The 18285-nt window shown below is 44.5% G+C and overlaps 1 protein-coding gene across 10 annotated transcripts in view; it reads right to left on the reverse strand.

Moving 5' to 3' along the window:
* Positions 1-18285, reverse strand: part of JADE1 (jade family PHD finger 1) — a 399925-nt gene that overhangs the window by 46780 nt on the left and 334860 nt on the right. For 3 of the 10 annotated variants that reach the window (XM_060401007.1, XM_060401005.1, XM_060401006.1), the window contains one exon: positions 11889-12028. In XM_060401007.1, the coding sequence (XP_060256990.1) occupies positions 11889-11955 (67 nt within the window). In that variant the 5' untranslated portion in view covers positions 11956-12028. Of the gene's footprint in view, positions 1-7943; positions 8122-8530; positions 8643-9613; positions 9912-10026; positions 10217-11888; positions 12029-18285 lie in introns of those variants that run through there. The other 7 variants (XM_015101517.3, XM_042234342.2, XM_004017253.6 and 4 more) reach the window with 7 other exon arrangements.

Consider the following 18285-nt stretch of genomic DNA (forward strand, 5'->3'; position numbering starts at 1 on the left):
TCTATTTTGCCCTATAGGTCCTCTTTTCATACTTTTTTCTCTTCTTTTTTTAACAAATTACTGGAGAAAACAAACATAAGACCAATCTCTTCAGAATATATGAAAAGAAAGTTTTTTATATAACACTTCACTGCAATGAGATGTTTGTGTTCCATTCAGCCTTGGGATCTTTAAACCAAATCCTAATTTTTAACACATACACACACACATTCTTCAGATCAAACTCTAGAACTTCACTAAGAATAACACTTAAAAAAAAAACTGTTAGTTAGCAGGAGATAGTTCTGAATGAACCAATGTCAAAATAAGGATGGGAAAGGAGTCTACACTCCCTTATCTGACTCTCGGAAGAATAAGCCAATAAATGCAAAGTGACTACAGGGTAATTTTAAAAGATTTTTAAATGCTCAAACCAGATGTTCTTATACAGGATATACAAAGCAGCTTCTGCAGAAACCAGACTCAACCAGCTAATGACAATTACACTGTGCACAGGCTGAAATGCAGCTGTTTTGAGGAACTTTGTTCCCTGATTACAGCCGGTTGTCAGAAACTATCAGTTACCACTAACAATGTTAAATCACCAAAAAATTTTAAAGTACAGTTTAAAAAAAAAAATGTATAGACTTCCAATGTTGTACACTAGAAGATCTAGATGACTCACTTAACAACACAACAAAACCTGCATTTACACATCATCTGAATTATATATTAAAACAAACATTTCATCACAACGGTACAAGTCCTGTTACTACAGTCATAGAAACAAGACAGTCTCAAAACCTAGCAGCAAGGTCTGCAAAGTAGTCTCTGAGGCTAAAGCTGAAAACAGTCTCAGCCATGGATTGTGTCTACAGGACATCTTCCCCAAAGAAACACATAAAATCCTAACAATCTCCAGAAAGTGTTTTGGAGGTAATTTACCTTTCCTAATTTTAAAAGGAAGTACGTACAGTAGGTTCTGGAGAGGTTAAGCAGCAAGGGCAAAGACACACAGATGGGTCTAGGGCAAAGCCAGAGGCTGAATCAAAGACCTGTGCCACCCATCCTCCTCCCAGGTGATGGCACCATGGACTTCCTGCTGCTGGTCACCTCCTGAGATTTAGAAAGAGGTTATCGCGAAGATTAAGGCCATGGACTACAGGTTATCAGGGGTCAGACAACTAAAATGTACTCAACAAACAACAGTCTGTTAACTTAGAACTTGAAACATATTTCCTGGCAAGCTGATGTGAAGATGGCTGCAAATGCCACTTTGCCTGCTGGAGAGCTGGACAGAGTGCGCACAAGTGGTTCCCTAAACACTATCACAGGGCTTTGTGTCCTCTGAGCAGCAGGTATTCACTTCCAACTGGTGTGACACACACCCTACGTCGAGAGACATCACACTCCTCTGGATGCAGTCCCAGGTCATAATGTATATTCCCTCACGCAGGGCTTCTTGGCCTGGCCTCCTGGGAGGGTGTGACTACCTAGCTGTGTTTTGCAAGGTGCATGGGGTCCTGTATTACACACCCTACCCTCAAAGGCTATCTAGGAACCAAAGAGTTAGGAGCCACAGCCCTGAGATGAGTCAACCGCCTGCATATTTATCAAACAAACTTCTGATTTCAACTTGTTTCAGGTTCCTATCAGAAACAGAATTCAGTCCCAGCAGAAACAATCTGGTGACCAGCTAAAACTGTATCACTATAGTATACTACAGGCTTCCCAGGAGGCACTACTGGCAAAGACCCCGCCTGCCAATGCAGGCGCCGTAAGATACGCTGGTTCGATCCCTGGGTCAGAAAACTCCCCTGCAGGAGGGCCCAGCAACCCAATCTAGTATTCTTGCTTGGAGAATCCCATGGAGAGGAGCCAGGCGGGCAAAGGTCCACAGGGTCACAAATGTCAGAAATGACTGAAGATTCTTAGCATGCATGCATGCACATCCTACACTACAGGTATATACTGTTCTACAGGTATATATACTATAGTACAGGTTTTCCATATATATATATATAGGTATGGCTGTGTCATTATAAATCAGGGGTCTACAACCTGCTGGTGTTCAATACTTAAGAATGGTTTTTATGTGTTTAAATGGTTTGGAAGAGGGAATCAAAAGAACATTTCAGAACACCTGAAAATTATTCCAAATTCAAATTTCACTATCTGTAAATAAAGTTTTATTGGGACACAGTCACATTCATTCATTTACTTTTTGTCCACTGATTGCTTTCACACTTAGGATGGCAGAGTTGAACAGCTATAATAGGGACTATCAGGCCCACAAAGCCTAAAATATTTGCTATCTGGCCCCTTTACTAAAATAGTTTACTGACCTCTGCTTTAAATCAACAGACTAGCAGTAAGGGGGTAAGAGGGCAGGGTAGGAGGGTAGTGTTCTAAGCAACTTAAATTAAAGCCATGTCTAGAAACTTGTGAATTTTTCTCAAAGGAAAACCCCTGAGGCTCCTTCTTAGGGCCAATGTATACTACGTTATAAAAACTAATAAACTTATCTGATTTTCAAGCCAGTAACCAATAAGCAGAAAAATGACTGTTCTAGACAGGCATTTTAACTATAATGTGTGGTTTAACAGTGATGTAAAAGGATCAGAGAGAAATCATACAAAGAAGTCACCAGAATTTAAATGCCAAATTGAAATCCAAGGATGCACTTAAAAGTATTCATCTAGACCCTGAAATGACATGCAAATTCTTGAGTAACTCACTTTTTCTGCTAGAGAGGTTCCCACAGGTTTTGGATCTCAAGTGTCCTTGACCTCAAAAAAGTTACAAGTCACAAGTACTCAGCCTACACATCTAAAGTGCATCTTTTTATTTCAACACTGAAATAACTGATGGTCATAAAAATGACCATGACTAATCAAGAAAAATCTTAAATCATGTTAAGTGTACTTTGTGCTAAACAAACACAAAACCAGGCAGCTCAAACTCCAGCAACTTGTTAACCTTGCCAATTCTTGCTGCTTATTCTGGAAGAAAGGAGTAAAAGAAAAAAATGTTCATTTTATCTTCAGTTTGGACTCTCACCAGTGAAACCTTCACTTAAAATAACTGCTTAGAAACTGTCTTAGAAGCTGTCATAAATTTTCAAATTAATAAAATCTCATGTGCAGACATTATTAAATGTCTGATCCTGTGCAGATCAGTATTAAAAACTATATATTATTGCCAGTTGGAAGCGCTTTCAAAACAAGAGAAAACCGTGATTTAATTCCTTCAACAAATCAGTCCGAAAGAACCTAAAGTTAAAAAAAATGAACTTACTTCAACTGCCCTCAATCACCTTAACAGTCTTTAACTCTACCTGAAGAACCAAAAGCAAAAAAAGGTAAATATGTAACTTGTTTTAGAGTATTCATTAAAACCTTGGTCCCTGAACATCTGTTAAGTGCACATAATATACCACTAGTCTAGAGTTAACAAAGAACTCAAAAATGTAAATACCCAGACTCTTCCTATTTTTGTTGCTTTCAGGTAAGGAAGACATCTAGGCTAGATAAGGCCAAGCCACAATAACATGACCAGAGTCACAGTCAACATCCTCTTAGACTAAATTTTCTCTCTGTTCCACAACACTCAACCCTGCCTAATCTTAACAAGATGCCACTTCAACTGAAAGGTAAAAAGGGGCTCCAGGACCACTCTTCCATTTATTAGGAGTGCAGAGTTTACTTATTCCATCAGAGCCAACCATCTGTGAAAATACCAAAATATAAATCCCTCACAATCACATATCAATATTCTTTGTATAAACACACCAAGCAAATAGGCTTCCCAAATGGGCAGCTGGTAAAGAATCCACCTGCAATGCAGGAGACCTGGGTTCAATTCCTGGGTCAGAAGACCCACTGGAAAAGGCATAGGCTACCCACTCCAGTATTCCTGGGCTTCCCTGGTGGCTCAGCTGGTAAGAATCTGCTTGCAATGCAGGAGACCTGGGTTTGATTCCAGGGTTAGGAAGATCCCCTGGAGAAGGGAAAGGCTACCCACTCCAGTACTCCAGCCTGGAGAATTCCATGGACTGTATATAGCATATAGGGTCACAGAGTCAGAAATGACTGAGCGACTTTCCCATTCACTTTCACCAAGCAAATAGCAAGACTCTCAATTGTCTCAACTTTTTGAAATTTTATATACTATATATAATAAAAATATCAACTGTCCAAATTTTAAATACATTACCAAATAAAGTGCTGCCAGGTCTTCATATGGGCTTCCCTGGTGGCTCAAACAGTAAAGAATCTGCCTGAAATGCAGGAGACCTGGGTTCAATCTCTGGGGCAGGCAGATCCCCTGGAGAAGAGAATGGCTACCCATTCCAGTATTCTTGCCTGGAGAATTCCACGGAGAAAGAAGCCTGGCAGGCTATAGTCCACGGGGTTGCAAAGAGTCAGATACAATGCTCTTACAATACTTTTGAATTGTGATGCTGAGGGAGACATCTGATGGTCCCTTGGACAGCAAGAAGATCAATCAGTCAATCCTAAAGGAAATCAACCCTGAATATTTCCTGGAAGGACTGACGCTGAAGCTCCACTACTTTGGCCACCTGATGAGAAGAACCGACTCACTTGGAAAAGACATTTATGCTGGGAAAGACTGAAGGCAGGAAGAGAAGGGGGTGACAGAGGATGAGACGGCTGGATGGCAACATCGACTCAATGGACATGAGTTTCAGCAAACTCTGGGAGACAGTGAAGGACAGGGAAGCCAGGCATGCTCCTGCCCATGAGGTCGCAAAGAGTAGGACACAGCTTAATGACTGAACAAGGTCTTAATATAGAGAAAACCAGCTGAACACTAAAACTTTAAAGGAAACAACTTACTGACTCAGGAACTAAAACTTTGCCAATTAAGGTTCCTATCAGGCTTCTGATACAATCTAAGAAACTAACAACTCCAAGCAAAGTCAGCCTCTATTTGAAATTTTTTTTTTTAATTTACTGTTAAACAAGGCAACAGTGTTCTATAACAGGCTTGAACAGAGAGGAAAGAAGTTTAACATTGGTATAACTCCCACTGTTTGACCAATTAAGTCAAGCATTTCAATGCCAATCCAAATAAGCAGCAAGATATTGACAAAAGTGTTTTATTTTCCTCTAGAGAATGTCTTATTTTATTAAGCATGTAGGAAAACTGGGCATACAGTGCAAATTCTGACAGACCATGAACTGTAACAGCGTAACAGGTGCCCCATATTGCTAACTGAGGAAAGAGCTTCACCAACAGAAAGGAAGCAGGCAAGCAGAACTGTGCAAGTCATCTGTCTCCTCCTCACTCCTGACAATGCCTAAAAATACAAGACTTGGTCAGTGTTTGATGTCTAGATGTTTGCTGTTCTAACCACCTCAGTACTGAAACACACACAGTTGATTTTTTTTCTCAGCGAGTGTGCAGATTAATACATCAGGCAAATTTTTTTAAAACAGTTTTCAAACAAATAATCTTCAAACTGAAGACTCTTAAATTACACACAAAAAAACTGCTACTTTAATTCTAACTTTTTCAAATCCAGTCATGATTAACTCCTAAGACATGCCTCCTCAATGTCAGAGGTTCTGTCAAAAAGTTACTACAGATTAGTGTCTACTTACAGGAAGTAACAAGATGCAATGATCTTTGAATGGACAGTGTTTTAGACAAAGCTGCTGTTGTACCTGGAGGCCAAGGAAGAAAATCTGAATGTATCCCAAATAGACAAACTAGCTAACAGGAGAAAAAAACACACTGCTTACACAACTGTACAGATAGTATGATTCATTATACATATGTATACACAATTACCTGGAAAATGATAAAATGATGATTTCTAGGTGATAGGAATCTGTTTTTATATTTGCTTCTCTAGTTGAAAACGTGTACATGTAAAATAACACCATTTCTGTAATAATACTTTAAGCCACTAAGGGCTCTTTGAAGTAAAAAATCAATTATTTATGAAGGTGAAACACATGGAGATGTGTTTGTATTCTCACCAAGTCCTCCAAGTTTTGTTTGCTTTTTTAGTTAATCCTTCTACCCAAAGTCTCTGGGCCAAGCAACTGTTCATTCTAAAATACAACATGTTCTTAAAGTCCAAAAAGTTTTTTCTCCTGTTCCCCCTTTTCACACACTCATCATTTTTCACTATTTTCCCTTTATAGCTACTCTTTCAACCTCTGCAATAGGAAACGAAAAGTATTCACTTATAGGCTGAAAACCTGTCTGGTGATGGAGGAGGAACTTGGGGGGGGGGGCGGGGGGGAATCTTGTTCTTTCTAAATGAACATACATCCACCTTTGTCAAAGTTAAAAATCTCTGTTACAACCCACTCAAATTTTCTTCTTAGAAAGCAGCCTATGACCTTAAGATGGAATCAAGTTCAAATTCTACTGCAAGTTCAGGCAACTCCTTTTATCTCTGGCTGCTGCGAGGAGGTATATATGCCAGCTCATCAAAAACATATAAAAACACATAAATTTAAGGGAGAAAACAAAATAACCAAAGTCAATCTGATTTAAAAGTGGCATTAGATGAGACTAAAATCGTTGGGACAAAAGGGCACTAAGAATTCTCGGGTGAAGGCATTTGCTATCAAGTGTCACACACAGAACACGCACTTTATCTGTCCAGTATGTGTTGCACACTCTACTACAATAAATTATTTTATCAAAAGTGTTGTCAGTGTAAGTATAGTTACACTGAACACTCCCTTTCTCCAGCTAAAAGTGATTAAATCTTGATTAGCGGCGATCTGGTCAAACACAACTTCCTAATCTATAACCACTGGTGGATCACTACCTAAACCAGCTTCCAGGGAAGTAATTTCTCTGTATCTCAAAACTAGTTCATTAACTTTGAAAGCTATTAGCCTTGAGGTACAAGTAACTAGAGAGCTAGCCGTTCACAGCGGGTTTTCTAAAAAGGAAAAATAGTTCACCTAATAAAAACCTTTGGGAAAGGAGCCCCTAAGCATTCCCATTAATGGAAACTTCAGATTCTCTCTCAATTTCCTAAAAATGTAGCCGTCTTAAGTCATTCAACTGCAGCTATCACTTTACAAAGGGAAAAATTTAAATTTCCCCTCGGCTGTGGTAAATAGAAGGCGACAGACCCTCACCCCCGCCGAAGCGAGGTGGGGCGCCTGCCTCCTAGTTACTAGAAAACCAGCCAAAGCTGCTTTTAAACGGTCTCGTGGTGACGATGCATTCCTAACGGGTTTCGAAGGCACGTTTAAATCGCCCGCTTTTTTGTTTGCTCGCTGCATTCACCGGGTGCCGGGACTACGGCCGCCCCCGCGCGCCGGGGAGGGAAGCCCAGGGTGGAAAAGCCGGGGCGGGGAGAGGGGGGCACGCCCGGGGAGGGGGGCCCGGGGCGAGGAGAGCCGGGGGCGGAGGACTCTGGGATGCAGAGCCCGTGCGGGGGGAAGGGGGGGCAGGACAGAGAAAGCTGAGGACCCCAGGAAGGCGGGGATGCCGGGGCGGGGAGAACTGGGCCGCCGCCCCGCACCGGAGAAAGCACCGTACGGCGCCCGCCGGGCTGTGCGCAGAGCCGCGGCTTCGCGCAGCGACGCCGCCACCCACCCCCCCTCTCGTCGCCGCCTCCTCCTCCTCCTCCCAAGGCGACAGAAACAACAGCGCGGGAGGAGGGGAAAGTAACTCCCGGCACCTCCGCCGGAATTAGCCCCGGTGCAGTGATGACACCTTCTCGTGGCGCAATCAAGCCCCGCTCCCTCCGCAGCGAGTCCCCGCCGCCGCCGCCGCCCTCTCCGTTTGAAAGTGGCCACCCCCCCGCCGCCGCCGCCGCCGCTCCTCCCGCCCCGCCGCCGCCAGCTGCACCAATCCGCTCGGCCCCAGTTGCAAATCAAACGCTCCCTCGCGTCTAGAAACCACTTGCGCCGCTGGAAACGGCCGCGCCGTCCCCCCCTCCCCGAGTCCCTCCCGGGCGGCACCTTCACTGGGGCGGGCGCGCCGGCGAGAAACGGCTGTGAGATGGGAGCGGGAGCAGCGGTGACGGCGAGCAGCTCGGAGAGGACTCGGCTCCCGCTCCCGCCCTCAGACAGTTCTGGAAACTGTGTATCACCTCTGTCACAGGAAGCCATCCGGCGAGGAAGGCGGCGCGGAACCAACAAACAAACGCCTGCGGCCGCCCGCCGGAATCAACGCGGGGACGGCGACGGGCTTCGGGCCGTTCCCCGGGCGTGAGCGCGATGGCCGCCCCCGCGCCGCGGGCTTTGTGCGGGGCTCCCGCGGCGCGGGCGCGGTAGGCCAGGCGTCCCCGCCCCCGAAACCCCCCACCCCGGGCCCCGGCAGCGCTGCTGGGACCGTTAGGTGACGCTCCGGCGCGGCTGAGAAAGCAGCGCCTCGGCCGCCGCCCGCCCGTCCCCATTTCCACATGGAGCCGCCTCTCCTCCAGCGCCAGAGGCGGGCCACAAAAGTTGGCCCCGGGGCCACCCAGCACCTGCCCACGTGCCGCGGAGGTTAGCTCCCGGGTCTCCCCCGTCCCTTTCCCCCCCGCCGCCCTCGGCCGCCAGGTCACCTATTACCGGTGGGAGGGGAGAGAGGCTGCTATTTAAACGCCCGCGGAAGTTGAGGCACCCCCACTGGCGGGTGCCGTGCACCTGCCTCCCGCCGCCGCGCTCCGCCACTTTGAGCAGCAGCCGCGTCCTCGGCCCCGCCTCCTGCCCGCAGGCGGGCGGGGGGAGCGGGAAGGAGGTGGAAGGGATCGAATTTCCCTAGCAAATGGGACCGTTCCGACAGGATTCGGTTCCCCGGTCAACATTCCACATTCCATCCCTCTCCCGCATTTGCAAGCCAGCGCCAACAACCCGGAAAGCCTGCTGGCTACAGAACAACAGCCCCCAACTCACAAATACACACTCACAGGCACAGGACACGTGCACTTGAAGGGCTTCGCAACTTGCAGTCCCGGGGTGCACCCTGCACGTTTTCAGGCGGACCAAGCGACACGACACCACCCTCACAATTTGCAGACGGTGCCAAAGGTTGCAATCCGTTTTTAAGTTCATGGTTAATCGGTAGTTTGGTCTACCAACGCAACTCCTTCCTAATTTCACCGATAAAGGGTTTTACACTTCACAAGCAGTCTCGCTATAAGTAAAAGGTCCGTTCACTAGAAACCCAACTGGGAAGAATCTAATTGCTAAATTGTCCCTGCACCCCCCCCACCCCTCCCTCACTGCCCTTGAATTGATGCAATGAATATTTTGGACATGTGATGACGCGGTGATAAGAGGGCTGCAGCTACCCTACACGGATGTACCTATACCCACACCTATGTTTGTACTATACAGTCGTCCCTTCCCCCGCACCACCACCACCACGGTCACACACACTCTGGATTCATATATGTACCCGGACCTTGTTCTGCCATTGCCATCTGTCTACCAAGTTGCTATTATGCTTTCCACTTCCATGCAACCTAATGCACTTTGGCTGTTTAAAAAATTCTATAACTAAAGCCAACTAAACTGGGTTTCTACTCCTGAACGCGTTTTAATTGATGATTCGCCTGAAAACCGCATGTTCTTCGCAAATCCAAAAGAAAAAGCTCTTAAGTCTTCAGCCCCCAAAACTGAAAAATAATCATAATAAAACTTACTGATCCAACACACATCAATTCTCAGGATCCAAAAATCATCCTTTCCTCCTCCTCCTCTGACCCCCGCCCCGGCAATGCCCAAGTTACTGGTGGGATAGTAACGCTGCGCTCGGCGGCTGCCGGCCCTCCCTCCTTTGCTACATATCGAGAACCCAATCTTTTGGCGCCATATTAATGACGTACTATATTATTTCCACTAGGCAGCGACCTTCGGCATTAAATTACTCCCGAGAACTCCCGAGCAAAGCAACAAAACCATCAAATATGGCTGAGCCTCTCGGCTCGTCCTGCAGCCGCCGCCGCTGCCGCCGCCGCCGCGGGATCGGAACGCGCACACGGACCCACACGCGGACACGCGCGGACTCTCGGTCGGCGCGCCCTCCCCGCGCGCCCCCCGCGGCCCGCGCGCGTACCTGCTGCGGAGGGGTTCGGCCGCGGCGCTGGGCTCCTCGCCGCTCGCTCCGCGCCGCATGAGTTCGGGCCGTGGCGGGCTGGCGGACGGAGTGGCGGGCGGGGAGCCGGGCGGGCCCCTGCTCTGGCCGGCGCGCACACACCCGGCGCTCGCGCAGGGAGGCACTCTCGGACGGGCGTTTGGCTTGTTATGGAGGAAGGACTCTGTGAATCAAACTCATTTCTGGGTCACTGCTGCCACAGGGGGGAGCACTTTAATCCCTTGCCAAAACGAGAGGGTGGGGACGGGAGGGCGGGGGGAGCTCGCCGGGAACCGCGGTGCGGGGGGCTCTGGCCCTCGTTAACTCTTCGCGGCCCTCGCCGTAGCAGGCTCGGCCTGTGTCAGCAGGGGCTTGCAAAGAGCCGCATGCTCCAGCTTTTAAAATCTCTTCCTTCACCTGAGCCTAGACTTTCTTGAAGTGTCTCCAAGATACCTCCAGGCTTTTAAATTATCCCTTTCAAACTCTCTCAGTCTCAACTCTTGTCTGACATCACTGCACTAGAAAGGATTCTTTCAAATTACTTTAAAATTATGTAGATTAAACTGTGGCTATTAAGGAATGTAGTTTGGGTGAGAGGTTTTATTTTTAGATTGAATGGAAAAATAAATAGTTCTTTGGTAGTAGCAGTTTTGGGGGAGCTGCGGATTATAATGACATTTTTAAATATAGAAAATCCAGTTTGGGAGGCGGAACACATCTTTACCTAAATTTGTATCGAAATAATAATTCCAAATAAGCATTAATTCATTAGGAAACTAATTATTTGTAATTTGGCACCACTGCTATGTTACACTGTGTTACAGAACTGGACATTGTCTTCCAAATAGGGAGAATTGAGTCTAATGCTCAAACTGGAGCTGCAGACTAACATAAAATTCGATTAATTCAGGGGTATTTATGTGTAAAAGAGGAGTGGAGATTAACACACTTCTCATGAAAGTGTGAAAGTGTTAGCCGCTCAGTCATGTCCAACTCTTTGGGACCCCATGGACTGTAGTCCACCAGGCCCCGTGGGATTATCCAGGCAAGAACACTGGAGTGGGTTGCCATTCCCTTTTCCAGGGGGTTTTCCCGACCCAGGGGTCAAACCCTGGGGTCCTGCATTGCAGGCCGATTCTTTACCCTCTGAGCCACCAGGGAAGCCCTCTTCTCTCATGGACCCCCCTTAAAGAAATGAGTCTATATGGTATTCTGCTTCAAAAGGGAAAAGAAAAAAAATGGGGGTACAGGTTGAAAATACTATTCAATAATCTGGAACATAGGTCACTGATTACAAAATTGAGTATTAAACCCAAAGGCATACTTGTCCACTGGAAGAAGTCTTCTGAATATGTCAGGTTTGGTTTCACAAAATCACAAACCAACCCCTCCACCTACATCAGGATCATAGTAATCTGATAAATGTGGGAAAACAAAACTAATTGAGTCTTTCAATTGTTTTTCAGAAAGCAAAGTAAACCAAAGGAAATCTTAAGTATATCTCCTTTTTCTCTCTTGCCTGCTTCACTAATGAAGTACAAAGACACCCTATCAGTCCTGTTTATGTGCTCACTTAATCCTGCTCAAAGAAACCACATATGTAAAGCCCTATGCTATCATTATTACTATTATTAATGTTGCCCTGAAGTTACTGCTATTTTCCTTGGTTCACTTTACACATACTCTACTGCAGAAGTAAAAGGACACAGGCTTCATAGCCAGACAGACCCTGAACTGAATCTTGACTCTACGTGTTGTCAGCTATGCAACTGTGGGGTAAATTACAAAACCTCTCTAAGCCTCAGTTTCTTCCTGAGTAATAAAATGGGGTTAACAGGCCCTACCTGAAGGGTTGTTAACTGGAATAACTCCATAAACATGCCCAGCAGAGACCCTGGCAGTATGAGCCATCCCTCCTCTCTCTCATTCTTGGTCTTCTCGCCTTTGAAGACTGCAACTTTTCCACATTCCAGGGAAACTTCCCCTGCAAAAAATAAAAATAAAAAATAAACTACACTTGCCATTCAGCCTTTAAGTTTTTTTTTCTGACTATCCCCACTCCCAAAACATCAGGCAACAAATATGAAAATGTGCTGAGTAAATAGATGAGAAAAAAAGGGGGTAAAAGAATACATGAACCCTCAACACTGATTCTATGCTTAAGACTGATGGTCCCAGGAACGTGATGAGGTAGTGCCATGTGTCATGTGCCGTATACAGCCCTGGACTAAAAGTCTGCAGCCTCCTATCAACTCACACTATAACTCTGGACAAATGTCTTTGGATCTTAGTTTCCCCACTGAGATGATAGACAAGATGATATTCAACACCCTTTGTCTTATTAGCATTCAGTAATTTGATTGTTCTTACCAAACTTACAAGTTGATGATTATTTGTAGAAGTGGAGGACAACTTGTATCAATAATGTGTAAAAACAACTTGTTATTAATGATCAGTGATTGACATTTTTTAAATAATAAATGTCTTCTGCCAAATCACAAAGGAAATTTTATACATCCTATTTCTAAAATGGGACAGCAGGGACTTCCCTGGCGGTCCACTGGCTAAGACTCTCTGCTTTCAATGCAGCGGTCCTGGGTTTGATCCTTGGTCAGGGAACTAGATCCCACATGCCCCAAGAGCTGATGAAACCAAATAAATATTTTTTAAAAAAAGGGACAGCAGTGTCTTGTGGCAGCATATTTAAAGAATAAGTACTAAGTTGGCAATTAGGAAATGAGTTTCTGGTAACACTCTGCCACTTATTAACTTACCAAATCATTCATGATCGCAATTTCCTGGTTTCTAGAATGGTACTGTTAATTCACACTTTATTACCAGAGATAAAAAGAACATTCAAGAAAATAGGTACAAAGTAGTCAGTGTAGTTATCAAGATTCTAGTCTTTTCTGATCTGATCAGTGTTCATGGTAATAATTACCATTCTGTATATCGCTTTCATTTTGCTATTGGCATACACAGTTTAATTGTTCTCTTCCATAATAATAGGTTTATAGAAATACTGAATACATATATTCATATTCCTTATTTTGAAATCATACATGATTAAACTTATAAATATTTACCTAGTTATTTCATTTGTGTCTACTCTGCAGGTAAAGAATTATAAAACCTTGACACAAAATTCAGAATTGTTCATCTTTGAAATGAAGTAGATATGTATGCTAAAATCCTATAAATCTCATTCCTTCAAAGAAATCGAGCAAGAAATTCTTCCTGGCAAATACCATTGCCAATTGGTATATGTTATGATATATGACATATGACATATACAATTTTTATTGCACAAGTGCTCTCATGGATAAAATGAGTTGTGTTCTAAAAGTTTATATGTACTTAAATTGTGTGGAACTTTTAATTTAATCCCCAATACCTTGTTATTAAGGGAGCTTAAGTTGTCAAGTAGTTTTTAAAATAACTCTAATAACTAAATGACAGAAGAGAATAACTTTTTTGAATGATACTATTTGGGGAACAGAGCTCCCTGTCTAACCAATCGATGAAGTCACCAGTCATGAACAGCCTGGTAATCCCTCCAAGTAGGTGGTTACAGTACATAGAATGATTGGAAGACCAGTGATAAAGATGCTTTCTTGCAGGTGTCAGGATTGACTAAATTATTGCCTTTCTCGAGGTTCTTCATTTTTGTTTTCTTTTGCTTGTCTTTGATTTGGTTATTTTAATTTTGTTGATTTTCATACTTTTAGCACAATGCAAGATGTCAGAGAAACAAGTCTGACAGAGAGACAGAAGAGGAAATAACTTAATTCAGCCAGATGGAAATGTCCAAGACTGCAGAGGTTCAAAATAGGAGCTTTTCTCAATCATGAATGGAAAACATGATGGAGAGAATTTTCAAATTTTAGAAAGGCAAAGTAAGATGATATATGGCATCTATATGGGTAACGATTATAAACACTGCCATATATTTTTCAGGTTTTTCTAGGCATTTTTAATAATGTCACATGTTTGAATGATGTCACATATTTCATTTTACAATGTTTCTTTTCACTTCTTTCATTTTTATCTTTTCAGTATTTTACCTTTTAAAGTAATTTTTTTTTCAGGTCTTGGCCAGCCTGCATACCATAACTTCATCTACAGGCCACTTCAAGCATATATTCTCATAGTTACTCCCTCAAACTTGTCAACTATTGGAAAGTTTTGCCAATTTTAATATCAAATTCAAATATCTCTTTTAGCCACTGGCCTCTATGACTTCCAAATTTTGTTTCCCATGGACCTTTCTTCTTATCTAAAAAGTCACTCCAATCTACCCCTCCAGTCCTCTCTAATTAGATGCAGAACGGTGATAACTCAAAATGTGATCTCCAACCAGCAGCAACAGCTGCTCCTGAGAACCTGTCAGAGATCCATTACTTACATCCTCACCCCAGACCTATTGAATCAGAAAGGGAGATCCAGCCATCTGTGTTTTAACTAGGCTTTCAACTAATTCTGATTCGGCTTTAGCAACCACCTGAGTAGATTTTACTTTCATCCCCATGCACCAGACATAGACTGGCGATTCAATTCACATGATAGTATACATGTTAGAATGTCATTCTCCCAAATCATCCCACCTCTCCCTCTCCCTCTGAGGGAGAGATTTTACTTTCATCCACCATGTTTGAGGTACATGACGAGGCATGGGAGACAAGGCTGCAAGTAAATAGCTAAGCAGGTCTATTCTCTGTCCCTGGTGGTGGCGGTGTAGTAAGTAGCTTAGTCCTGTTGGACTCTTGTGACCCCATGGACAGTAGCCCACCAGGCTTGTCCATGGGATTCTCCAGGCGAGAACACTGGAGTGGACTGCCATTTCCTTCTCGAATTCTTTGCCCTTAGGGCAGTTAAAAATACAAAGGAGTGGTGACAATTAACTACAGGGTGTGGAGCAATCATAAACCTAAAAGATTACAGGTGTTAACCAGATTGGGGGTGCGGTGGAGATGGGGGGGGGTCTAGTGGTTTTCTCGATTTGGAGGTTTATTTTTTGTTTCTTAAATAAAGCCCCTGGCTTCTGTGTGGCAAAAGGATGGGGTAGAGGTGAGACACAAGGTAGGGAGGCTAGTTGGGAGGCTTCTGCAGTTACCAGGAGAGAGATGGAGGCTTGAATGACAGCCGTGGATCATGCAAGGGAGACAAGTAGGCAAGGGAGGAGGGGCCTGGAATCCACTCCAGTCTCTTTATTCCTCCACCGGAAAGCTCCATTTTCCTCTTTTCTTCCACAAAACACCTTAATGGTCCATTATAACCTGAGCCCAAATCATTAGCAAATGAAAAACTGGCTCCCGTTTTCTCTAAGGCCACAGGGTGTGTGTGTGGGAGGGGGTAGGGGGAGGAAGCTGGGAGGGAGGCACCCCCACACACAGGTTTAGTTCCAATGTTAATGAAGCAAAGAGGAGGTAAAGCCAACCCTTCAGTTTCTGTGTTGTAACTGTTTGATAATTTACTGGGTTTTTTTCTGCCATGAGGTTCATCTGTGTGTGAGGTTGGATGTCAGAGGTGAAGAAGCTGGAGTAAAAGATGTCTCCTAAATCTCTGGCTTAGAGAATTGAGTGGACTCCTACATTTGAAATTCCAGCAGACGTTCATTAAACACTGAGCAGGGTTCAGGGGGAAAACGACAAACCCCTGCCTCCGGGGCAAAGGAAAAGAAGGAAATTCCTAAGGAAAGAAAATGCACTAGTTCAGCTTGAGGAGGCAGACAACTGAAGATGCCCACAAGGCCAGTGGGATCAAGAGTCAGCTGTTCTAGAGGAAGACTGGGTTGTGAGTATTGGTTTAGGATTTATCAGCGTAGAGAGGTTAACTGAGGTCATGGGAGTGGATGAGATCAACTGGAAGTGTTTATACAGTAAGAAGAAAACAGCCTAGGCTCCAAGCAAGGGAGTCACCAGTAACTGTCCAGGTTAATTGTCCTCATGCCTGAATCAGGATTTCAGAGTACCACAGGAGAAAATCACAGACCTGGGCTGGCTGTTTCGAAGGTGTTCCACCACTTCCACCGTGTCCTGAAATCACTATTTCCCCAGACAGTTCACTCCCCTGCTCTCACTGGGATCTTTCTCAGAGCCTTCTCCCGGTCCTCACACTGCCATCCTGCCACTTACCTAGGCATCTTCAGCAGAGCTCCTAACCTACATCACACATGTAACAGCAACTGCTGAAGAGGAAATCCTCTAACCTTCTAACACCAAACTTACAGAAGGTCTTCCCTACAGGCTCACCCTCCCCTTTTTCTACCACCGTGGGATGCACGTGCCCTTCCCTCCCTTCTCAGAACCCTGAGACCAGCTCACCTTTCCTGATCTCCTAACTCGAGATTAGCCCTGCTCTCTCAGGTATTTCCTACTGCTCTGGCTCCTAATTCCTTCCGTAACACATTCAAATAAATTTCTGTCTCCCACTAAAAACAAACAAACTCAAATCTCCCTTATTCTCTTTTATTTCTGTCTTCCCTTTTACAGTCACACTTTTTGAAAGAAGATCACCGTTGACATTCTTACTGCTAAAATCAGGAGCAATTTCTCATTCATATTTCACTTGATCTTCTACTTCAACTTGATACTTGTGTTGTGATCCATGCATGAGTTGGAAAAGAATTTCCAGATGTGAGACAGAATGAGAGGGAAATAAAGTTTATTAGAGTGGGAGACACTGTTAGAACAGCGGGCCAGCTCAAGGGAGAACCGACGTTGAACAGGGGTCCTTGGTCCACTTTTATACCCAGGGTACAAGGAGTGGGATAGGGGTCTTGTGGGTCATTTGCTGATTGGATGAGGCACGGATACTGGGTAAGGCAAATACCTTCTCCCTATGTGGGGTAGGAGGTGAGACAGGTTCTACTGCTCAGGAGGACCTGAAATCTGTTAATAGTTAAACGTGGGGGAGGGAAGGACGATAAGGGTCTGGTTTTTCTGTTCCTGCATTCCAAGACCCTCCTTGGTTTTATCTGCTCTTTCATCCTTGGGTCACCACAACTTGTTGCTTTGTGCCCTGTTTCATGAAATACTTTCACCTTGAGGCAGGAGGTAGATGAGCACACCCCACCCCCACCCCACTGCACACACCCAGGGTAAAGCAATTTAAGATTTATTCCCTGTGGATCAAAACTTCAAGACCAGAATACCTGACCACACATGTGCAGAAAGGCTCCTTGGAGGCCAAAGTGTATTTATGTCAAGGTATGTTCTACCCTTTTCTGTAAAATCCATCCTGGCTAAGAGCGGCCTGTGTACACGTGGAAGGATCCTGAAATATACCAAATAGGGACTGTGAACCAGACAAGTCAAAATGATTGGCCAAAGGAAACCTGGAAGAAATGCCCCATAAAAGTGAGTCAAACTGTCATGAGGATGAGATTCAGCAACTCTCTCTCCCTGAGTCTAGCTGTGCATCCGTCACAAGTACTGTCTTTTTTCCTCCTCTTAATAAATAGTTTACTTGTTTCACTACTTTCCATCTTTGTGAGAATTCTTTTCTGGAAAGCCGAAGGGCCAGAATCCATGTCACTGACCACTGGTCCAGTGGCTAGGATCTGGTACTTTCACAGCCGTGACCTAGCCTCAATCTCTGGTTGGGAACCCAAGCCAGGCTCCAAGCTGTTGCAGGTCGAGACCGCCTAAGATCAACCTGGCTTCCATAATGTCAACAGTCTTCTGGTTTCTCTCCTATCTCTCTGCCCTCTTAATTCGCTTTCTGAGGCTCCTCTTTCTCTTTGGTTAAAGCAATGCCTCAGACAAACTGTTTTTGAGTAAATGAGAAGCTTTCAAAAAATTCAACTGAAGGAGTCATTTTGGTTGAGACATTTTATAAGAAAAAAGGAATGATTCACCAACCATGTTTAGAATGGATACAAAAAGAAAAAAAAAAAAGAACATCTGGTTAAAGATTATTAGGCTAGTCAATCAGCTGGATGGGTAACCCTAGCTTCCCAGAAGGAGTTCTCAGTCTTATTAAAGTCTGTCAGAAAACTGTTCACGCACTTTATCAGGAATGCTAATTGCTTCCCAGAAGGGGTTGTAAATTACATCACACACAAAATTTCTGTCCCACACCAGCTTTGAGTTAATTTGCTTTCTCACTTTCAGTCTCCTAAATGTTGGTTTTCCTTAGGGTCTCTCCTAAGTCCCATTCTATTCTCATTCTACAGGTATCTCTTAGTGTTCTCACCTGCCCTCATGACCGCCCCCCAAAACATACATGTGTATTTGTATC

The sequence above is a fragment of the Ovis aries genome, chromosome 17, assembly GCF_016772045.2.
Source record: "Ovis aries strain OAR_USU_Benz2616 breed Rambouillet chromosome 17, ARS-UI_Ramb_v3.0, whole genome shotgun sequence".
Classification (NCBI taxonomy): domain Eukaryota; kingdom Metazoa; phylum Chordata; class Mammalia; order Artiodactyla; family Bovidae; genus Ovis; species Ovis aries.